This window comes from Vicugna pacos, chromosome 6, assembly GCF_048564905.1.
Source record: "Vicugna pacos chromosome 6, VicPac4, whole genome shotgun sequence".
Classification (NCBI taxonomy): domain Eukaryota; kingdom Metazoa; phylum Chordata; class Mammalia; order Artiodactyla; family Camelidae; genus Vicugna; species Vicugna pacos.
Window position 1 is genome coordinate 40,176,453 of NC_132992.1, and position 20,504 is coordinate 40,196,956.

The following is a 20,504-nucleotide window of genomic DNA, read 5'->3' on the forward strand; positions in this document are numbered from 1 at the left end:
GAAGAGAAGTTAACGTAAAATTAATCATTTAAAGTGAGCTATTCGGTGACATTTCATACATTCACAGTGTTGCATCACCATCACTTCTATCTAATTCCAAAAGATTTTTATCACCCCAAAAGGAAACCCACACCTGTTAAGCAATTGCTCTCCATTCTCCCCTCCCCTAACTCCCTGGCAACCAGCAGTTTTCATTCATCTCTATGGATCTACCTAGTCTGGATATTTTATATGGACGGAATGATGCAGTATATGACTTTCTGTGTCTGGCTTCTTTCACTGAGCATAATGTTTTCGAGGCTACTAAGTTACTACTTTTATAACTGAGCAGTACCACGAGCCAGGGAGTCAGAAATTCTCCAGGTGGTTTTATCGTGGCAAAGTTTCACCTCAGGACCTTTCCCCAGATTTCTTCCACATTTCATGAGACCACAGACAAGTCTTTCTTTCTTCAGTTCGCTCAGTAAATATTTTTTGAGAACCTACTCCCTGCCAGGCACGGTTGTAGGTGCCGGGGCTCTAGTGGAGACAGGACAGACGAGCCCCTGTCCTCATGGAGTTTATATCTGGCAGGAAAAGCCCTGACTCCCAGTATTGGACTCTCTTTTGTTCCTGGTTCCTGTTAGGAACTACAGCAATTTTTGCTGTTATAAAACTTACTTTAAAACAACATCTAATGGATTTTTCATTTTCAATCCTTTCAGAAATATCTGGGGAGCCAAGACTAGGGAATATGTCCATGTCAGTACTCATTTTCATGAGATTGGTGAGATGACTTTGGGTTTTACTTGTCTGTTTTGAGTTTCTGATCAGCTTTGTTATTGAAAAAGAGCATTCACTAGAACAGTTTTTGATCATTAGTGTGAGATAGACTTTCAGAGCGGTTTCTGAGCTGAGACAAGTTACTTTAACATTATTGTCAATCTGATAGATAGTGAGCCGGATTTGATTGCTCTAATGTGTCAGTTGTGATAGAATTTCACAGACAATGGACCTGCCTTTAAAAAAAAAAAGAGATTATTTTCAGGAAATAGAAAGTCCTTGAGCTCTATCTAGGCTTTGCTGAGGGCTGGGCAGGCGTCTTTCCTCTTCTAGTTATTCCTGCGGGAGAAGTCCAGTCGGGACAGGCAAAGACAAACCCACACCCCACTTACAGGGCAGTGGGGGTGAGGGCCTAACTGATGTTTATTTCATTGGATTCCATGCATGTGGCTGTACTAAAGAGAGTAGTCAACCGACCACCAGTCTTATTGCAAACACTGTTAAGGTTATTTAACAGGCAGCTGCCCTATCCTCCTCTCTCTTCAGCACAGGCAAAAGTGCTGATCGCTGCAGTCCCTGTACCCCTGCTTTGTGCCAGGCTCTCCCCATAGGCCTTCCCATACATTTTATCATATAGAGCTCCCAACAGCCTCTAAGGCAGACACAATGTCTGTCTCTGATTATCTTGAATATATAAATGGTGGGACTGAGGCACTTCGATGTTAAATAACTTGCCCAGGATCATACCACTAACATGTGAGGGTGTGGGGAGTCCAGGATTCAAACCCAGATCTGCTTGTGTTTCTGTCCCAAATCCCCAAATCTTGATAAACAATGGACATTTTTTGCTTTTTATCCCATTTTGTTTTTTATCTGTATTTTTCCTTGCTAACTCTGAATCTGTTCTCTTCCCAGCAAGAGGCAGAGTACTACAAACTCTGAATTCTCATAGAAGGTATCTTTCCATTTTTCTGAGGACTAGCTGTTTCTTATGGTTGTTGATGTTGTTTTTTAAAAACTGCTACCCAAGTCTAATTTAGGCAAATAATTCTACAGCTAATTATCAGGGACTTTGGTTTTTGCATTTAGAGAGGGTTGCTAGGGAAAATAGCGCATCAAAAAAGCAGAGTGAATATATAGAGTCGAATTTCCCCTTGTTGAAATTGATTCCCTCACCCTGATCAATCTGCTTTTCTCTCCCTCCTGTCCATTGTTCCCTCAGACTTCCCCGTGTTCTATCTACTTTTTTGCCCTAGGGTAATACGCATATCTTTATTCAGTTGTAGTTACTGCTCTTTTTGTTTCTGTTATTTTTATTTATTTGTATGTTTTTGTTGGCTCCTGCTTGTCCACAAATCTCTTCTCCCAGGGCTTTTCAAATGGTGTTGCTCAATAAACTCCTGTATCTAGAATAAAAAAGGGACACAAATTATAGGACCTCCTAATGGTTTCGGTCACTCTGAGCACTGACTGGACCATTCAGTTCATCCTAGTCATCCTACTTTAGTTTTTCAAAAGTTGCAACTTTTTAAAGGAAATTAAAGGAATCCAGAGGCAGCTATATCAGATCTCTGTTGGGTTGTTGTTTTATAGAACGTCAGGTTCTGTTATCTCCACTCTTTAGCTGATGGTGTTTTTCATCTCTTATAAAACCTACCATTTAACCTAAAATTTTAAGAAAATCCCAGAAATGCAATTCTGGGAGACTTAGCTCAATGAAAGCTATCCAAGTACAGAAGGAAGCGAATGTGGACATGTATTACTTGCTGCAGTTGGAATCTTGGTCCTTTCATCATCATTATTTGTCTAGCCACTGTTAGTTAGTTTCTCTGTATATATTGCACTAATATAAATAACCTGCCTCCAAGAACAAAAATAAAATAACACCAATTAATTCCACTTGTTTCTTGAGCAGACCTGTAAAGGTGTGTGTGTGTGTGTGTGTTTGTGTGTGTGTGTGTTGTAATTATTTATATAGAGTCCTTGGTTTAGGCCAAAATTTGGCACCAGTGAAGCAAGTTTGAAACTGAAAGATCCTTCCACTAGTAAATTTAATTCAGAATTATCTCTGGAACGGCAGACTCTATTGGGCCCTCATGTGCTACTCACCATCCTTTTGGTTTTGGTCAAATATTCTTAGATTTGTTTTCCTAAATCCATGTTTGATTTATCACTTTTTCAAAAATAGGAACATTTGTGACTTTTTAAAAAGTACAAGACAGGTCCTCTAGAAAAACAACAACGAAAAGAATGCTTAATTAGCATGAGGATTATTGGCTATATTGGGCTACCATCAAAGAGAGCATTCGGCCAAATAACTTTCCTACCAATTACATCACTCTAAATATATACCTTTTTTTTTTCAAAGACAACTTTTTAGTTATATACATATTCCAATGTCCTTCCTCTTGGAAACTTTCCCTACTTTTTTGGCCTCAGGGTATGTTTTATGTTTGAGATAAAATCTTGAAGAAGTGGAGATTTTATTGAAAATATTGACAGAATGTAACTCACATCAGAAAGGAGTGAATGAGGGCAGAGTGATAGCACTTCTTTAATAGGTAAAATGAAAAATCTAAAGTGAGTGATTTTCTAATGGATCTTGTCACAGATTCCCTGGAGTTGACATAAATGTTTTTCTTTTTTTTTTTAGAAATTAAAATAAGTTAAAGAGATTTAGAGGAAGACAGAATTAAGAAGGGAAGACGACAGCATTACACACAAAAGTTTAATCTTTTCCTACGAAAACTTTTCACTCCAACCACTTTACTGAGGAAAGGATTTGTTCTTTTAGATGCTGCTGCAAGTTTTTTACTTTCTTAGGCTTGTGTTTGTAAAGCTGTAAAGGTGGCATTTGGTCAGAAAACAACTGTGTCCTGGAAGGCCAGTCCCAGTTACTGGCGTCACTCAGGCTAAGCTCCCGGCACACATCCAGATGGCACAGCTCCTGCATCCGGTGTGAGCACCCGGGTTTGGGACTCTCAGCAAAAAATCTGTGCTGCTAAATGTTAAAGTCAACCAGAGAGTCATAAAGACAGCTCCTTTGAAAGACTAGTTCAATTATTTATTAGCATTCTCAGAGTACAGTGCCAGCCAAGATCATATTTGAAATTAATATACTATTTGATGAGACTGATTGATTGTTTCTGCAGCTAAAGATTTGAACATTCATTAGCCATGCTAACTGGTCATTAGTACTTCCTTTATCAGCAAGCAAAGAATAAACAGAAATTCTAATAAAAATTCATCACAGTGAATGTACTCCAAACCTAAGTGAGTGTGGTGACTGCCGGGGTACAAGATTAACTGATGTAACATTGGCAGGAAAGACTTCTGTTATAAAATTTAAAAATATCCCTTAATTAATGTTTACTTTGTAACTGGACTCTTTTAAACTTAAGTAGGCTATGCAGATAATCTCTTACATACCCAGGATAATAAAGTGCTAATGGGTGTTTTATACTTAATGTGTTTGTGTGGTATCCTTCAACTCTTAGTTTCAGGAAGGACTGAGGGCTTCTTAGGAAAGTTCTGCTAATACACTGCTGGAGAAGCTGTTTTCCCACTACTGAGGAATAAAAGCATTGTGGCCTGTTTTTCCACCAGGCTGTTAAAATAATTCTGAATTGTAATGCAAATATGCTGACCTGTTAACACTGTAGGACACCTCTTTTTACCTACTGTGTCATGAATCCCTCGTGATTTTAAGAGCAAATGGAAAGGAATGATAAGAAGGAGAGAATGAGGTACGCAGGGAGAACCCTTTGTGAATGAACTCAAAGCCACTCTAGAGCGATTCTACATGCATTGAGAATTATAGCTACTTCATACTGACTGCCTCCTCAGCCCTTCCCAAGCATTAGCTCACTCAGTACTCAAAATTATCTCCAAAGATAGAAAGTGCTTGACCCCTTTAAAAAGTGATGTGAAGAGACTAGTGCTCAGAAAGGTTAAGCAACTTGCCCAAGGCCACGCAGCTGCTTAGCAGCTAAGTCAGCGCTTCAGCCACTCTGCGTAGTTCCAGAGCCACGCTCACCCGCTCATCTGCCTGGCTACCCTGTGTAAGCATACGCTCAACTGCAAAGTTCTGTTTGAGTTTCTGTTTGCAGGTGTGCCCGTCAGGGCCTGCAGTACCTGTATCACCTCTCTTGGCTCCAGTTTGAATCTAGACAGCTGGCCAGCAAGTGAGGATGCTGGAGGAATATGAACAGAGTCTGGGAGCCCATTCAGCTTCTATGTCCCAACGTCCTAGAATGCATCAAGCTCTAGGGGAAAAACCAGGAAGTCCAGGGAAAGACCAAGGTCACAGCTGTGCAGGCAGAAAGCAGCATAAGAGAATCTGGGCTCCTTCATCCTTAGAGTCAGACAGTTTTCAGATCATTGTTATTCTAGGGCTGGAGGTGGGTAGCAGGGGGAGGTTCCTGCTTGTAAGAAATCGGGGCAGGACTGGCAATAGTGAGACAAGTTAACAAGGATCAAAGTGCAACCTCTCTCATAGCAAGAGACTGAAGAAGAGAGGGACTGAAAGAACTGTAATTAAGAGGCTGCCCTGCAGCACTGGGGCCCAAAACTCAAGGTCCAGCAAGGCGCAGGTGAAGAAACCAGTCAAATGTTGCTCATCTTGGGGTCTGTCTGGGAACAGGGCCAAATTCTGAAGAGGAGGAACCCTGAAAGGGAAGGCGGAGGGAAAAATAGACATTTGAGAGCCTCTGGCCCGTGAATGGCTTTACAGATAGCTACAGCTCTCTTCCATTTTCCCAGGCAGAAGTTGCTTCAAGTGGAGAACCCGGGAAGAGAAGCAAGAAGGGGTTCGCCATATATGGCTGCAGATAGCACTCCATCATGACTCCAGAACTAAAAGAGTATCAGGATGAATGTACCTAAACGATGTCTTAGGCTATATACTCTTTTTACCTTTATTTGCCTGGCAGTTTTATCTTCAGGGTTAAAATTGCAGATGAATCAGTAGGAAATGGTTAATTCCATAAATAACAATTTGACTGTAATAATCTTACATTTTAATCTATGTTATTACCCTCAGTGACAAATTACTATTGATAGAAAAGCCTATTTCAATAATTTGGGATGTTATTCCAGAGAGGCATAGAGCTGGTAATTATGCTGTCTTTCAAATTCATGCTTGGGGCAAATTTCTTTCCTGACTCTTCCAAGAGATTTTGAATGGATAAAAATTTCATGCTTGTGTTCCCTAATTCTTTTTTTTTTTTCCCTTCTTCTACACAGGAGACTTTGAATGTGATTGATCCTGGCTTGATGGACCTAAACGGGACAAGTGAGGATGCCCTGGAATGGGATGAAACTGACATAAGCAACAAGTTAATTAGTTTGAATGAAGAACCAAATGACCTTGAGCAAGAATCCCAACCTTCCTTAAAGCTTGAAGAGGCAGGTAGTGAGGACCCTGGTTATGAAGAAGAGGCAGGCGACCAGGGGGCATCTCAGTATGCATCAAGTATTACTGCTCCCTCCAGTCCACACATCTACCAGGTGTACAGCCTCCACAATGTTGAACTCTATGAAGACAACCACATCCCTTTCCTGATAAACAGTCCAAATTTCTCTGGCATGACACAGCCTAATGTTTTAACGAAGAGTCTCAGTAAAGACTCTTCATTTTCATCTACCAAATCTTTGCCGGATCTTCTAGGGGGTACCAGTTTGGTAAAGCCCTGCCCATGCCACGGAGGAGATATGGGCCAAAATTCAGGCAGTGAGAGTGGAATTGTCAGTGAAGGAGACACTGAAACCACCACAAACTCTGAAATGTGCTTGCTCAATGTGGTGGGTGAGTCCCCGAGTAACCCTGAAACTGAACATCTGGACCCACAAACAGGAGATGCAGTTAACGTGTTAAAGCAGAAATTTAAAGATGAGGAGGAACGCATTAAGCTTCCCAAGAGCTCTCAGTTATCCATTTCAACAGTGGGTTGTGTAAATGGAAAAGTTGGAGATTTAAACAGTGTTACCAGACATACCCCTGATTGTTTGGGAGAAGAATTACAAGGAAAACATGATGTGTTTACATTTTATGATTACTCTTACCTTCAAGGCTCAAAACTCAAATTACCAATGATAATGAAACAGTCACAAAGTGAAAAAGCACATGTGGAGGATCCCCTGCTCCATGGTTTTTATTTTGATAAAAAATCCTGCAAATCTAAACACCAGGCTACAGAGTTACAACCAGATGCCCCTTCCCATGAAAGGATTTTGGCAAGTGCGTCCCATGAAATGGATCGAAATTCATATAAAAGTGGTGATGTAGAGAAGACATTCAGTGGCGTGCAGAGTGCCAGACAGCTCTCTCTTTTACCTCATAGTTCGTCTATTGAGTCCCTTTCTCCAGGGGGTGATTTATTTGGATTGGGCATCTTTAAAAACGGCAGTGACAGCCTCCAGAGAAGCACTTCTTTAGAAAGTTGGTTGACATCCTATAAAAGCAATGAAGATCTTTTTAGCTGTCACAGCTCTGGGGACATAAGCGTGAGCAGTGGCTCAGTTGGTGAACTGAGTAAAAGAACATTAGATCTCCTGAATCGTTTGGAGAATATCCAGAGCCCGTCGGAGCAGAAGATAAAGCGAAGTGTTTCCGATATCACTCTTCAAAGCAGTTCCCAAAAGATGGCCTTTACTGGCCAGCTGTCATTGGACATAGCATCTTCTATTAATGAAGATTCGCCAGCATCTCTCACAGAACTTAGCAGCAGTGATGAGCTCTCTCTTTGCTCAGAAGATATTGTGTTACACAAGAGCAAGATCCCGGAATCGAATGCATCATTCAGGAAGCGCCTGACACGTTCGGTGGCCGATGAAAGTGATGTCAATGTCAGCATGATCGTTAATGTCTCCTGCACCTCCGCTTGCACTGATGATGAAGACGACAGTGACCTCCTCTCCAGCTCTACCCTCACCTTGACAGAAGAAGAGCTATGCATCAAAGATGAGGATGATGACTCCAGTATTGCAACAGATGATGAAATTTATGAAGAATGCAACTTGATGTCAGGGCTGGACTACATAAAGAATGAACTGCAGACCTGGATTAGACCAAAGTTTTCCTTGACAAGAGATAAGAGAAGATGTAATCTCAGTGATGAAATAAAAGGCAGTAAGGATGTAAGTAGTAGTGAGATGACCAACTCCTCTGATACCCTGAACATTGAAGCCCTTCTAAATGGCTCCATAAAACGTCTCTCTGAAAATAACGGAAATGGGAAGAATTTATCCCACACCCATGAGTTAGGGACAAAGGGTGAAAATAAGAAAAATATTTTCAGAGTGAATAAAGACCCTTATGCGGCAGACATGGAAAATGGCAATATTGAAAGTGCGCCAGAAAGGCAGAAGGACAAACTGAATGAGATTGCAAAGGAACGTGAAAATCTTGGTTCAACTGGGGAAAGGATTTCAGAGAGTGAGCATTGTAAGTGCAAAGCATTTATGGATAGCTCAGGTGATTCAAATATTGCTGGAAAGGAATTTGTTCCCCAGACTGTTAGACATCTTCCAAAGAAATGTCAAGACCACCACCATTTTGAAAATCAAAGTGCTGCTTCTACTCCCACTGAGAAGTCTTGCCCAGAACTGCCTTCAGAAGTTATTAACAGACAGGACTCTGATGTACTGAAATCTCCATCTAACAATGCATCAGATATGGCTGGAAAATCTACTGGTTTCTGCCTAGCCCTTGAACAAAATGAAGCCGAGGAAAATGTTTCTATTAGTGACAGCATTTCTTGTTGCGACTGTGAGCCAGATGTTTTCCATCCGAAAGATGCCGAAGATTGTTCAGTACACGACTTTGTTAAGGAAATCATCGACATGGCTTCAACAGCCCTAAAATGTAAATCTCAACCTGAAAATGAGGTGGCTGCTCCCACTTCATTAACTCAAATCAAGGAGAAGGTGTTGGAACATTCTCACCGGCCCATCCAACTGAGAAAAGGCGACTTTTATTCTTACTTATCTCTCTCGTCTCATGACAGCGATTGTGGGGAGGTCACCAGTTACATCGAAGAGAAGAGCAACACTCCGTTGCCACCGGACATTACTGACTCTGGCTCAGAAGACAAGGAAGACCCCGAATGCTTCTTTGAGGCCTGTGTTGAGGAGGACCCTGCTGAAGACAAGCCCTTTTTCTCCAGTACTCCTCCAGATGACCCTGCACTTCCTGGAGCTCCAGGGCCACGCCAAGCAGCGGCAGGCTCTTCCAACTTCAGTGATATTTCACTCTTAGCTAATGATGCAGACATGGTGGCTCGTTCAAGCCCTCCCCCTGCCAAAGAATGTGATGTTGGAAGAAAGGAAGTAGATAGTTTACCCCAAGCTTCTGACGCCTGTGGAGAAAGCTCAGAGTTAACTACTCCTTCAAGGCCAGGCAATGAAAAGGAGAGTTCAGGAAACCTGGGTGAGTCTGGAATGACAGAAGAACACAATGCTGCTTCAGCCAAATCTAGAATTCCAGGACTCTCCTCGAAGGCAAAGCAGCCAAAAGACAAGGCTGCATTGCATCCCAACCCCCAAACTGTAACCTGTGAAGAAAATCTTCTAAACCTTCATGAAGAACGACATAGAAATATGCATAGGTAGAATGTAACCCTCTCCAAGCATGAAAATCATCTCATTGAAAGGTATGTATAGTCCTCATGTTTTAATATATATTTAATATATGTTAATGTGTATTTTATATATATACTTAAAATATGAGTTTTAGTTAACAGAGCTATGATTGGAGAAAAGACTAGTCAGGATAGTTGATCACGGCAGATATTTACCTGAGTAAGACATTTAGATGGAGAAAAATACTCCCACCAATGCAAGTAACTGTGAAGCAAAGGGAGGAAAAAAGTCACATTTTAGTAACATCTTAATTACATCATCATGGCAAGAAGAATATAAAATTTGAGGAAGAATAATGTAGGGCCTGAAATTCTTCCATTGAGGGAGGGAAAAAGGTTCTCCAAATTGCAATTACACCCTCTGATCAAAGTGCATGCACCACGACAGTGCTGCCCACTTCAGTTTTCTGCTCACAGAGCTGCCCGCTCCCCTCAGTGCCTGGAGATGATCCGTGATTAGGTTAAAGGCTGAGTCTCCTGATCTGGGCTTTCCTTTTACGCTTCTGTCTAATGTAACTATCATCACGTTTGCTTCCCCGGTGGAAGGCTGTGCTGTCACAGCCCCTAATCATGACCAAGTCTGAGGATTCAAACAGGAGGGGAAAGTTGATATTAGAGCAGAGGCTCCTATTTATCCACACAGAGACTGAGAACAGCCCCAGACAGCAAATGCAGAGAGAATACATGACAAGTTAATGGCATTTGGATAAAAACAGGATTTTTGAATTTTGCCTGAAGGTGACAGGCTGATTTCCATCCAGTTTTTTAAAGAAAGTCATTCTACAATTTGTTTTTAATAAGACAGCTATTGATTGATAATTCTGATTTGACGTTTCAGCTCTAAAAGTGACACGAAAATTCTGTTATTTCCCATTTCTAAGCCCCAGTGATGAAATATTTCAAGTGTAAAGAAGAAAATTTTTGAGTTTTTGGATGTGGGAGTTGTAGTTCACCAAAGTATGAGGTGCCGAATGCCATCTCCACCCCCCACTCCAGAAGCTTAATGCAGTAACCTAAACTCGTGCTATAGGAAATGAATTACAGAAGCAATCTACCCTAATTTGTTAACTTATTCAAATAACAGTTATTATACTTAACTATGCTAAAGATTATCTTTTTTGTGGCAGATTGTTTATTTTTTGATGAGCCTAATTACTGATTTTCTAAAAGTAATTTACATTTATTACAAATACATCTTTTAAAATGTGACAGAGAAATGTTGTTCCCATAATGTATTATGAAAAAAGTTACTATTTAAAAACACATTATTTAATTTGAAAGATGAATGGCAAACATCATTATTTTTTTCCTGCAACACCTGTGCCCTAAGCTCATTAAAATGTGTGATTCTCTGTAGAGCTGCTTGAAATGGGGAGTGAGGGGGGAATCTATACCATATATACCCTAAAAATAAACTCAGTATGCAAAATTGAAGAAAAGCATCCTACTTACTAATATAGCTCACCTAATTTTCTATCTTTCAGACCCTATTTACAATTGGCTGCAAGTGAGAACAAAAGTAGGAGAGAGAGAAATGTATTTTCTGTGAAACATGTCCAGCCTGTAATCATACTCTCTATCAGTATGCAGTAAAACTGACCATTAAGGGAGAGTAGCTGCAATTCCATAAGCTGCTTCAAAACAAGTTCTATTAGAACCAATTGTACTGCTGGCTCTGCCAACCTCCACAGAAGGGCCGGAGAGCCTGGCTGATTTCTGTTTTCTGAAAGGGGATAAAGGCTTGAAAGCAGCTCTGAGCATGACATCACATGACTGTGACCCTCACCAGTCGTGCCGAGATCCGGTCTGGAGAAGCCTCTGGGGTGCATACCTCCCTTTTTGATGCTCCGGGGATTTTTCCTCTCCCTTACGCAGATAGAGAACAAAAATGAAATGTAATGATACTCCGCTCCATCTGTAGACGCGGGGTAGGGAATGTGCTGATGGGCCTGTGCAGAGCTTACATCTTACGGGCAGGGACAGTGTAAAACTATCAGCTAGCCTACCTGCCAGTTAGCAATATTTGGTGGAAACCCTGTGGTTCGATGCCTGGCCCTGTCTCAGGCAATGGGAGAAGCAGCCAGATTTTACTTCTGCAGAACTCACATCGCCCCCAAGTGACTTGTTGTCAGCCTAAGGCCATTTAAGTAGCCATATTTACCGGGCCTATTCAGTTTTTTCGGTATCATGCAGACAGAATATTTGGATGCCTAAACTTTTCACCCGTCATTAGCATCAGATTACCTGGGTATACATATTAAAATATTACCAACAATGACAAGTTATTTAACTTCAAAATCTTGACACACCTTCAGTGTTAAATGTCAGGAACACATAGCAAGATTGTTTGGTAATTATGAAGTTTCATGTCTGTAAAAGCTTACTTCCTGTCATTGTTCTTCCTATAAGATTCAAAGAAGCAAAAGAAAAAGCTCTGCTTTCTTAAGCCATTTGAAAACCATAAGTTAGGGTGCTTTTTAATCAGGAGAATAAAATTCACAAAATTCAATGTGCTTTTTTTTCCCAGAAATAAGTTCTCAGATGATAACATTATTGTAATGCCTTCTAGAGGAACTATCACTTAGAATAGCAGATACAGTCTGCAACAGTAACAAGCATTTTTTTTAAGATTTTTGGAACAGGTTTTTTATTTACTGTGTTCTAATTAAAAACCCACTGAAACTGAGAAGTTTTCACACGATCTAACGCAGTATGCATTTGTACCAATTGTCAGGTACACTTCTGTGCGATTCATTATTTTCATTTTTGTGTCATGTTTCTATAAAAAATAGGTCAGTTACAGCAAATCACATCAACTGGGTGGATCCAGATACTTTTGCCTAATTTAGAGGAAGCGTATAATGTATATCTGGAGAGCCTCCTAGGACCTGCCTAAGAGATGTACTTTGCACTAATCTTTTTGCTGTATTCTGACAGTTATTTCTTCATAATCCTCATCACAAGCCTCTGATCTTTGGTGAATGGTTTAACCCTAAACTTCAGGCTGGAGGGATAAATCCTGTAGTATAAAAATTTAACTCATCACATGCAGCCAGCATATACTTTTTTTTCCCTTTTGGTCTGCTCTGGTTTTCAGTGTTATGCTAGTGTGTGTGTGTGTGTGTGTGCGTGTGTGTGTATTTATGTGTGCGCAGCGTGCATGCATGTGCTGTATTTACTTTGGGTGTATATATTTCCTTCAGAACCTTTTAGCTGTTTTGCCGTTGCTACTTTATTGATATGTAAATAGCTGGTGGCCCATAAATTTTAGATTTTAGGCAATTGCTTGTATTTGTGCATGCTCACGTATACACACATACAGTAAAAAGTGCTGCTGCTCAGTCTTTCTAAACTGAGAAAGCTGTAAAAGCAAACTTTTCTCATGTACACAACACAAATTCTTACTGTTAATTGGTTGACATTAAGTCTTTAATATGACCCAAAGCTGACCAAGCAGGTTTAAGAAACTACTCTTGGTGATAGTGGATTAATTTTTCACTAAAAAACATAAGTGTAATCTTATCTTATTTACCTTTAAAATCAATTTCATAAATCAAGGTTCTGGTGGATGTGAAGTGTTTTTGAATTGTCTAGCATGTCTGAATAACTAGCCCTGCCATGCTAAATAAAAAAAATTTTATCACCCATCACACACATACACACACTCAGATCTGTATCTCAGCCAGTTTGGCCTGCCGCTTTCCATGTGGGCTAAGTTGAAAGAATTGATTATCCAGAGGAATTTAAATTCCAGCATTTGATAAGACCAGATTTGCCTCACCTAAGGATTCCCTACTCGGTGGCCATATTTCAAATGAGTCATGTCCTCAGCATTTGAACAATGCACCAAGCTCTTTCTTGGGTTACTGCATTATTTTACTGTACCAAATTCCGTCCCATCTGTTCCTGTCTGTCTCTCCCTGTTCTTGATAACTTGCCTTCTTTCCCCAGCATCCTGTGGCTCCAGCCAAACCACATTTGCTAAAGTCTTTCTGATTCTTAAACAGGTTGCAAGATTAAAGAGAAAGAGAGAGCAAGACAGAAAGAATGAGAATATTTAGTTCTAGACGAACAATAAAGCAACCTGGCATCAGACTTCAGAACTCAGTTTAAACCCTGACAAGCAAAAGGCTGCTTTATTTCAGAGCTGGTCAGAGGACCTAAAGTAATTGCATCCTATATTGCCTAAACCTGGAATTTAATTGTTTCCTTACACTCAACAGGTTGGTTTTAGCTACTTAGAAATACAAAGAACCAATTGAGTCTAACAAATTTGCTATCTGAGCCATCAGAAGAACAGAAGTAATTAAATCATTCTCATTTGCACAATGCTGTCTGTACTTTAAATGAAATGCATTCATATTTGAGCTAGAAGTCCTAGTTGTATCCTTTTATAGGCAAAGAGCTGAAGCATTTTTGGGATTATCTCGTTATGAATATTTCACCATTATATAATATTGGAATTCCGCTGTCACACATACATCATTGAAGGAAGGGTTAAACCTCAGGGCCAAGGCTACCAGTTTGTGAATCATTGTTGCTACCTTGCTGCATTACTTGGCATTGGCAGCCTTACATTTTCATGCTGATTTGAGGCTATCTTGAGTGTTTCAAGCTTAGCTCACAAGAAAAAGAGTAGATGAGATCCAGAGCAAAGGTCAAACAATGAGTTTTCTTGTTTTCTTTAAACCCATGTCTTTAAAAAAAAATCAATGTTTTTCACACTGATTCTGAAACATTTGGGCTATTAAAATCACTATATTTCATCCTCTTCTTTTAGAACATTAGCAGGTAGTTCTAAAATGGCAGACTTCATTGGTTCCTCAAAGGGGTTTGGTTTTGCAAATGAAACAGACCTTTCTGAAAACTTTTCTGTCCCTTTTTTTGTTTCTTGTAGATTAGCCTGGCTGCAACTCAGGGGTGGCCTCATCCTTCTGCCCTGGGCTGGTCTCTGGTTCCATCCTGTCACTGCCGTTTGTTACATTGACCTCTCCCAAGATGAGTCTTTCTTCTGAATGCGGTTGTCCACATGAGCCTTGTGATCTGGATGTGTGCGCTGGTTCTCTTTAGGTGATTGTCTTTGAAGTTCAGCAAAGCTGCTTGTTCTCCCGTGGATTCCTGTCCCAAGCTACCTCTACCAACCCCATCTCTCTGGCGAGACTTTCAGTTTGCCTTCTCCCCTCCCCATCTACTCTTTAATGTTCTGCAGTTCACCAAATTGATGGTCCACTAAATTCACCTGTCTGGAATGCCCCCCCTACTGACCAATTTCATGTTTCAATCTGGATTTTTTTTTAATGGTACGATGCCTATGTTTGTGGAAAGAGGTTTACCTAAAAGGCCAACATTTGATTTTATTGCAGCATAGAGAAGAAACACTGGTCCTTCTTTCAAAGTTAAGCAACTTTTAAAAGCACCATTTTATTTATTTCATTTGAAAAATAATCTATGCAGCACTTCAGGAAACAACTATAGGGTGTTGTATATTATAAACTGGTGACATTCTCCTATTAAATTATGTACAACATTTTCGTTTTTTATGCTTCTTGAGGTGGTAATGAGAAAAAAGTTTTTTAAAAAAGTGTGCCTTGCTGTATTTCTTATACCATTTATTAAAAAGCTGCTTTCATGGTAAAATTATGTTGGTTTGAGAGGAGGAAATAGCAAGGTTAAGATGTGTGAATAATTTCTGTATATATGTATAACCAAGTACAAACATTGATGTATAATGACAGTATAAAATGCTTTCATGTTTGTGATGTCTAGTGATGTGGAAAATATAAGCCTTAAATCCATTAGATTGCATGGTAATTAAAATTGGAATAATAAACATAGTTTATTGGGGGAAAAGGAAAATTAGTGATCTCTTCTACCTGTGTTCTTTGCCATACTATTGCATCTGGTTCTGGAAAAATGTAACCATGTAGCAGTTTCCAAAATATCCGTATTGCATAAAAGACTTAAAAATTACTTAAACTACATGTGAAGCTTTCACAATTTTCAAAATCTTTCTGATCGCTATAAAGATCTTGGAACACAAATGATTAAATGCCAGTTGCCCTAAACCAATAAAAATTTATCCTAGATTTTTTTATCTACTGATCATTAATGGTTTAGTGTGGGGTTTCAGGTATATATATACCTAATATATCTTATATTTATTTTATATAATTCTTTAAAATGGGTTTGATAGAAAGATGGTAGAAAAGTATAAAAGTTGATTATTTTTTGATTTAGACAATAGATTTAAGGTGTATTTATTTTGTGTAAGGAAATTAGCTAGAAAATAGTCCATGTTGGTCTTTACTGCTCTTGTTAAATGTAGTACTATGCCTACTAAAGTGCTTGACACATAGTAGGTACTCAATAAAAATCTGCTGAATCAAAGTATTGAATTTGGTAATATGGATGACAGCTATCTTTTCATTTTGAGAAAACGACACTAAAACACGTATAAACAATTAGAAAAAAAGATGTAATGCAATATAAAACCATACATAATATATAATCAATTTACATCGAATTTCAAAAAGAAATGTTGTGGATTCCTATAGTCACAGGAATGACAATCACTCATTCAACTGATAATTCATTATCTTTTATCTGCAAGGCACTGTTCTACATGCGGGGGATGCAGTGGTGAAAAAAGCCCTGCCCTCAGGCGACTTACCGACATTATGGACGAGGAACACACCGTGAGATTCAGGAGTTGTCCCACAGGTGAGGAAGAGAGCAGAGTGGTGAAGGAGGCACAAAGACAGAAGCAGCAGTGAGGGACAAGGAGAAAGGAAAGTGTTAGAAAGGAACGAAAAGTCAGACAAGAGAAAGTAGTGAAGCTTTATTGCAGGGATAGTAGAAGAAAAGGTAAAGTGAGAGACTTAATGAAGGGTCTTTTAAAAAAATTAAGTTGGAGTTTTTGTATGTAATATGCTAGGTAGTAAAGAAACTTTGTAGAGTCTTTGTTTTGCACCTGATTTTATTATTAGAACTTTAATAGTACCACACCAAGAACACTTTAAAATACTAGTCTATAATTCTACCATTTAATAACTATTTATATTGTGATGCCCCCTGTAATATTTTCCATATGTATTTCTAAATTGATAAATCATTCTAGACTTTTTAATGGGTAGTAATTGGTTCAAAAGAGGTTTTAGGCAGACATCTAGCTGGAGTATTCAAAATGACCACAGCGGGCAGAGATTAGAGACAAATGACTCATTAGGAAGCAGCTGTAGATATAAATTAGGCTTGAGATGATAACAGAGCGCACTGACATGGTGGCCCAGTCTGGAGGGAGGAACAAGCACTAGCGTCTTTGAAACACCTGAGAGAATTGGGATCTCTGTTTAGGTACTGGTATTATTTTATACACTGAGACAACCTAAATTTTCCTAGGGTACTAACTAATAATGCCAAGTCTAAGTCTACTGGTAAAACACAAAGAACAGACTGACCAAGATGTTCTGTTTACCTGTTATATGCTCACTGAAGACTTTGAAGTATTGAAAATATTTGTTTATTAATTATGTACTTAGTACTATCACTGAATTTGTAGAATGACTTATTGAACAATGCTTTTTCAGGTTGGAAGGGATGGAATAGCCTCAATCTCTTGCCCTATGTAGGCACTACCCACCCCCCACCCCCACCAACTCACCCTTGGAAACAGTCACAATAACTCTGTCTACACATTTTAAGTGACAGTGATTCACTATCTGTTAAGGCAAGCTGTCCACCCCCCCACCTCCTCCATTGGGTGTGTCTCTTTGTTAGAAAGTTATTTCTTAGATTGTTAAAATCTGCATATTCCTCCTTCCCCTTGCCTTTAACACTGCTCACCAGTCCTGGTTCTGTTCTGATGAACTGCTCAGCACATTTCTTCTCCTTTCTCATAGCAACCCTGAAGATAGTTGAGGCCAGTTACTCATTCTCTCCCAGCTGCTATGATTTCTGTTCCTCAGTTCCCTCCACCACCCTTCATATGTCATGATTTTCAGATGCATTTCAACCTGACTGAATGTTAACAGACTCCTTGAAATTGAGGAACTGTCTTCATCCTCATATATGTAGAAAAATATCTGAACATTTAAGTGGTAAGTTTTCTCTAAAAATATATTCAAGATATATGTTTATTCTATTATTGTAAATTTCAATAAATAAATAAATAAATAAATAAGAATTCATTACTTCCTTCAGTGGCCCAGTCCAGTGCCAGACTCATCTTGAATCTTTTCCTTACATCAAATCCAAACCTAACCTGTTTTCATATAAAGCAGAGTCCCCCTTCCATTTATTCATTCAGTCATTCAACAAACATTCACTGAGTGGCTACTTGTGTGAGACATTGTGTTTGGTGTTAAAGATACAAAAGCAACTAAAATGTGGTCTCTTCCTACAAAGAGTTTTTACAGTTTTTCTTGTGAAAGTGCCTTTCATGTCCTTGAATAGAGAAATTCCTCCATTTTAAAAAATGACTCATTTATTTTGTTTCCTATCTGTCTCCCTACATTTTCAAAAATCTAGTGAGAAAAACAATATGCAGAATTATCTGGATCTGACTACTAGCGGTGAAGTGGTTTTTGTATTTGAAAATTTCAATTACAGAAAAAAATTGTATTTCAGATTTCTGGTCACTGAATTAATATGCATCTTATGCAACAAGAGAACAATTTTATTTCAGGGCTTTTGAGACGCTGAGTTCAATAATTTTGTTGTGTTTGCTTGGTCCAACTTAGGTTTTACCAATGCTGTAATTCCTGGGAACAAATTAGATGCAAATATGAAAACACACTGAAATGATTCAGCCATCTCTTATAAGTCAAATTATTTTAATTTCTAACTGAAATTGGTATTATTTTAGAATTTTAATGAGTGCCTAATTTTTCAAGCACCATTTAAGTCTTATATTTCAAAATTTTCTAACTTGAACCAACTAAATTTACAACTGTCTTTTTTCCTATGTATTCTTTTTCTGATGTTTATTTTGAAAAAATTCAGGCCCCTATGAGTTGAATGAGTAGTACAGTGATATCTGCATACTCATCGCTCAGATTCATTTATTGTTAATAGTTTAGCACATTCATTTCATCTCTCTACACACACACACACACACAAGCACTTCTGTGTGAACCATTAGAAATTAAATTGTAAATCTGTAAATGCTTCAGCAGTCATCACCTATGAGTAGGGCATTATTCTGCAAGTCCACAATACCATCCTCACACTCAGGAATGTAGCACTGATACAATAATATCTGATAATACATATTCAGATTCCTCCAAATGCCCCAATAGTGTCCTTTTACAGTTGTTTTTGCTTTAATCCAGAATCCAAAGATCGTGCATTGCTTTTAGTTTTCCTGGCTTTTTAATCTTGAACAGTTACCCTGCACTTTTATTCTTTCTTTGGTCTTTCATAACTGACATTTCTGAAGAGCCCATTCCAGTCTTACAGACTGACCCACAAACTGAATGTGTTCAGTTTTCTTATTGTTCAACTCAGGGTAAACTTTCATGTCAAGTATAGTGCATAAGTGATGTGTTTAATAGCTGCTCTTTAACAAGGAGTGAATCATCCACTGACATTCTTGATGTGTCTTGAAGTTCACAACTTACTCTTACAGCTCATGCTTTATTAGTCTAAGGCAGGGGTCAGCAGACTACAGTGTGAGCCTAATCTGGCCCACTGCCTATTTTTTGTGTTTGGCCTATGAGGTAAGAATGGTTTTGACATTTTTAAATGGTTGAAAAAAATCAAGAGTATTTCGTGACCTGTGAAAATTATGTGAAATTCAAATTTTAGTGTCCATAAATAAAGTTTTATTGGAACACAGCCATACACATTTGTTTACATATTGTCTATGGCCTGCTTTTGCACTATAACTGCAGACTTAAGTAGTGGTGATGGAGACCAGATGGCCTGCAAAGCCTAAAATATTTACCCTTTGGTCCATGACAGACAAAGTTTTCCCTGGTCTACAGTATTCTAAATTCTGACACCATTTTCTTAGAGGTAGATTTTCATTTGCAAAATCAATGCAATGTATTAGCACCTGCAATAGTTACTTTTTGCTTTCTAGCTTTTACTGAGTTCTTGATTTCAGTTTCATGTGTCCTTAGTAAATAAAATGTGCTTTGTTTCATAAACTTAAAGATTGTTTTACATCCACAATTGGCTTAAGGATTTTAATTTATTTCACTTTTATTACAGCCTGGCTTTGATTGATTTAGAGGGTTGGTCAATTACAGACCAAGTCATTACTTCAATCAAAACCTTGAGGAAACTTGACACAACCTAAACTCGCTTCAATTCACCAATAAACTGGAATCCTTTCTCTGAATGTTATTCTAAAGTAGTCCAAAGAAATTTAAATCCAGTCCATTTGAGTCAGTGTTTTCAAATTTATCTTTCAACACAAACAAAGGTAAAACCATGATCAAAGATTGTTTAAGATACGCTTGCATTTCTTAAGTTCTGGTCATAAGCGGCAATCTGAATTTAGCTAGGAAATCAGTAGTCACCACAGACCCCACTGTGGTCATAGCTGAGCACTCTCACTGAATGGAAAAAGTTCAAAAGGTAACAGTCTTTCTTTACTTTTTTCTTAATTCACCTCTAACAGCACTACCACCTCCCACTGTCAGGTGCCCAGGGAGGAAACACTCCAAGACGGTGGTCTTTTAGCCACTCTCTTCTCCTTAAAAAAACAACCACATATCTTCCATATAACAGTGGCCTCTTAATTTGAGGCTTGTCGTGTATTTGCATTTCCAGAGTGAAACAAACCAAAAAAATGACATGTGAAAGTCAGGCCCATAGTATTAAGGTTTCTACAGCAAAGACATTTTGGCCAATGCTTGAGACCATTCTGATCTTTGAAATTATGCGAGGATTGTTTGTACTTGTGTTTTGAAGTAAGCCAGGGAATGCATAAAGCAACTTTTCTCAGTCTCTTTTTTTGTTGCAACACACAACTTGGAGGATGATTACATGTGTGAGATACTTCTGACTTTTGCCAAACATCAATAAGGAATTTCCATTCAGGAAAGGCTCTGCCCCCTTCTCTCCCCTCATGATGGGGATCTTAATGCAGCTGAATGG

At 38.9% G+C, this 20,504-nt stretch overlaps 1 protein-coding gene across 5 annotated transcripts in view; it reads left to right on the forward strand.

The window, feature by feature from the left end:
- The window catches only part of AKAP6 (A-kinase anchoring protein 6), a 567,738-nt gene that overhangs the window by 478,456 nt on the left and 68,778 nt on the right, over positions 1 to 20,504 (forward strand). For 4 of the 5 annotated variants that reach the window (XR_012073484.1, XR_012073483.1, XR_012073482.1 and 1 more), the window contains 3 exons: positions 6,007 to 9,413; positions 16,012 to 16,121; positions 17,300 to 17,497. Coding sequence is in view for 1 of the 5 variants with exons in the window: in XM_072962897.1 (XP_072818998.1) it covers positions 6,007 to 9,372 (3,366 nt within the window). In the remaining 4 variants the exon portion in view is untranslated. The other variant, XM_072962897.1, reaches the window with a different exon arrangement.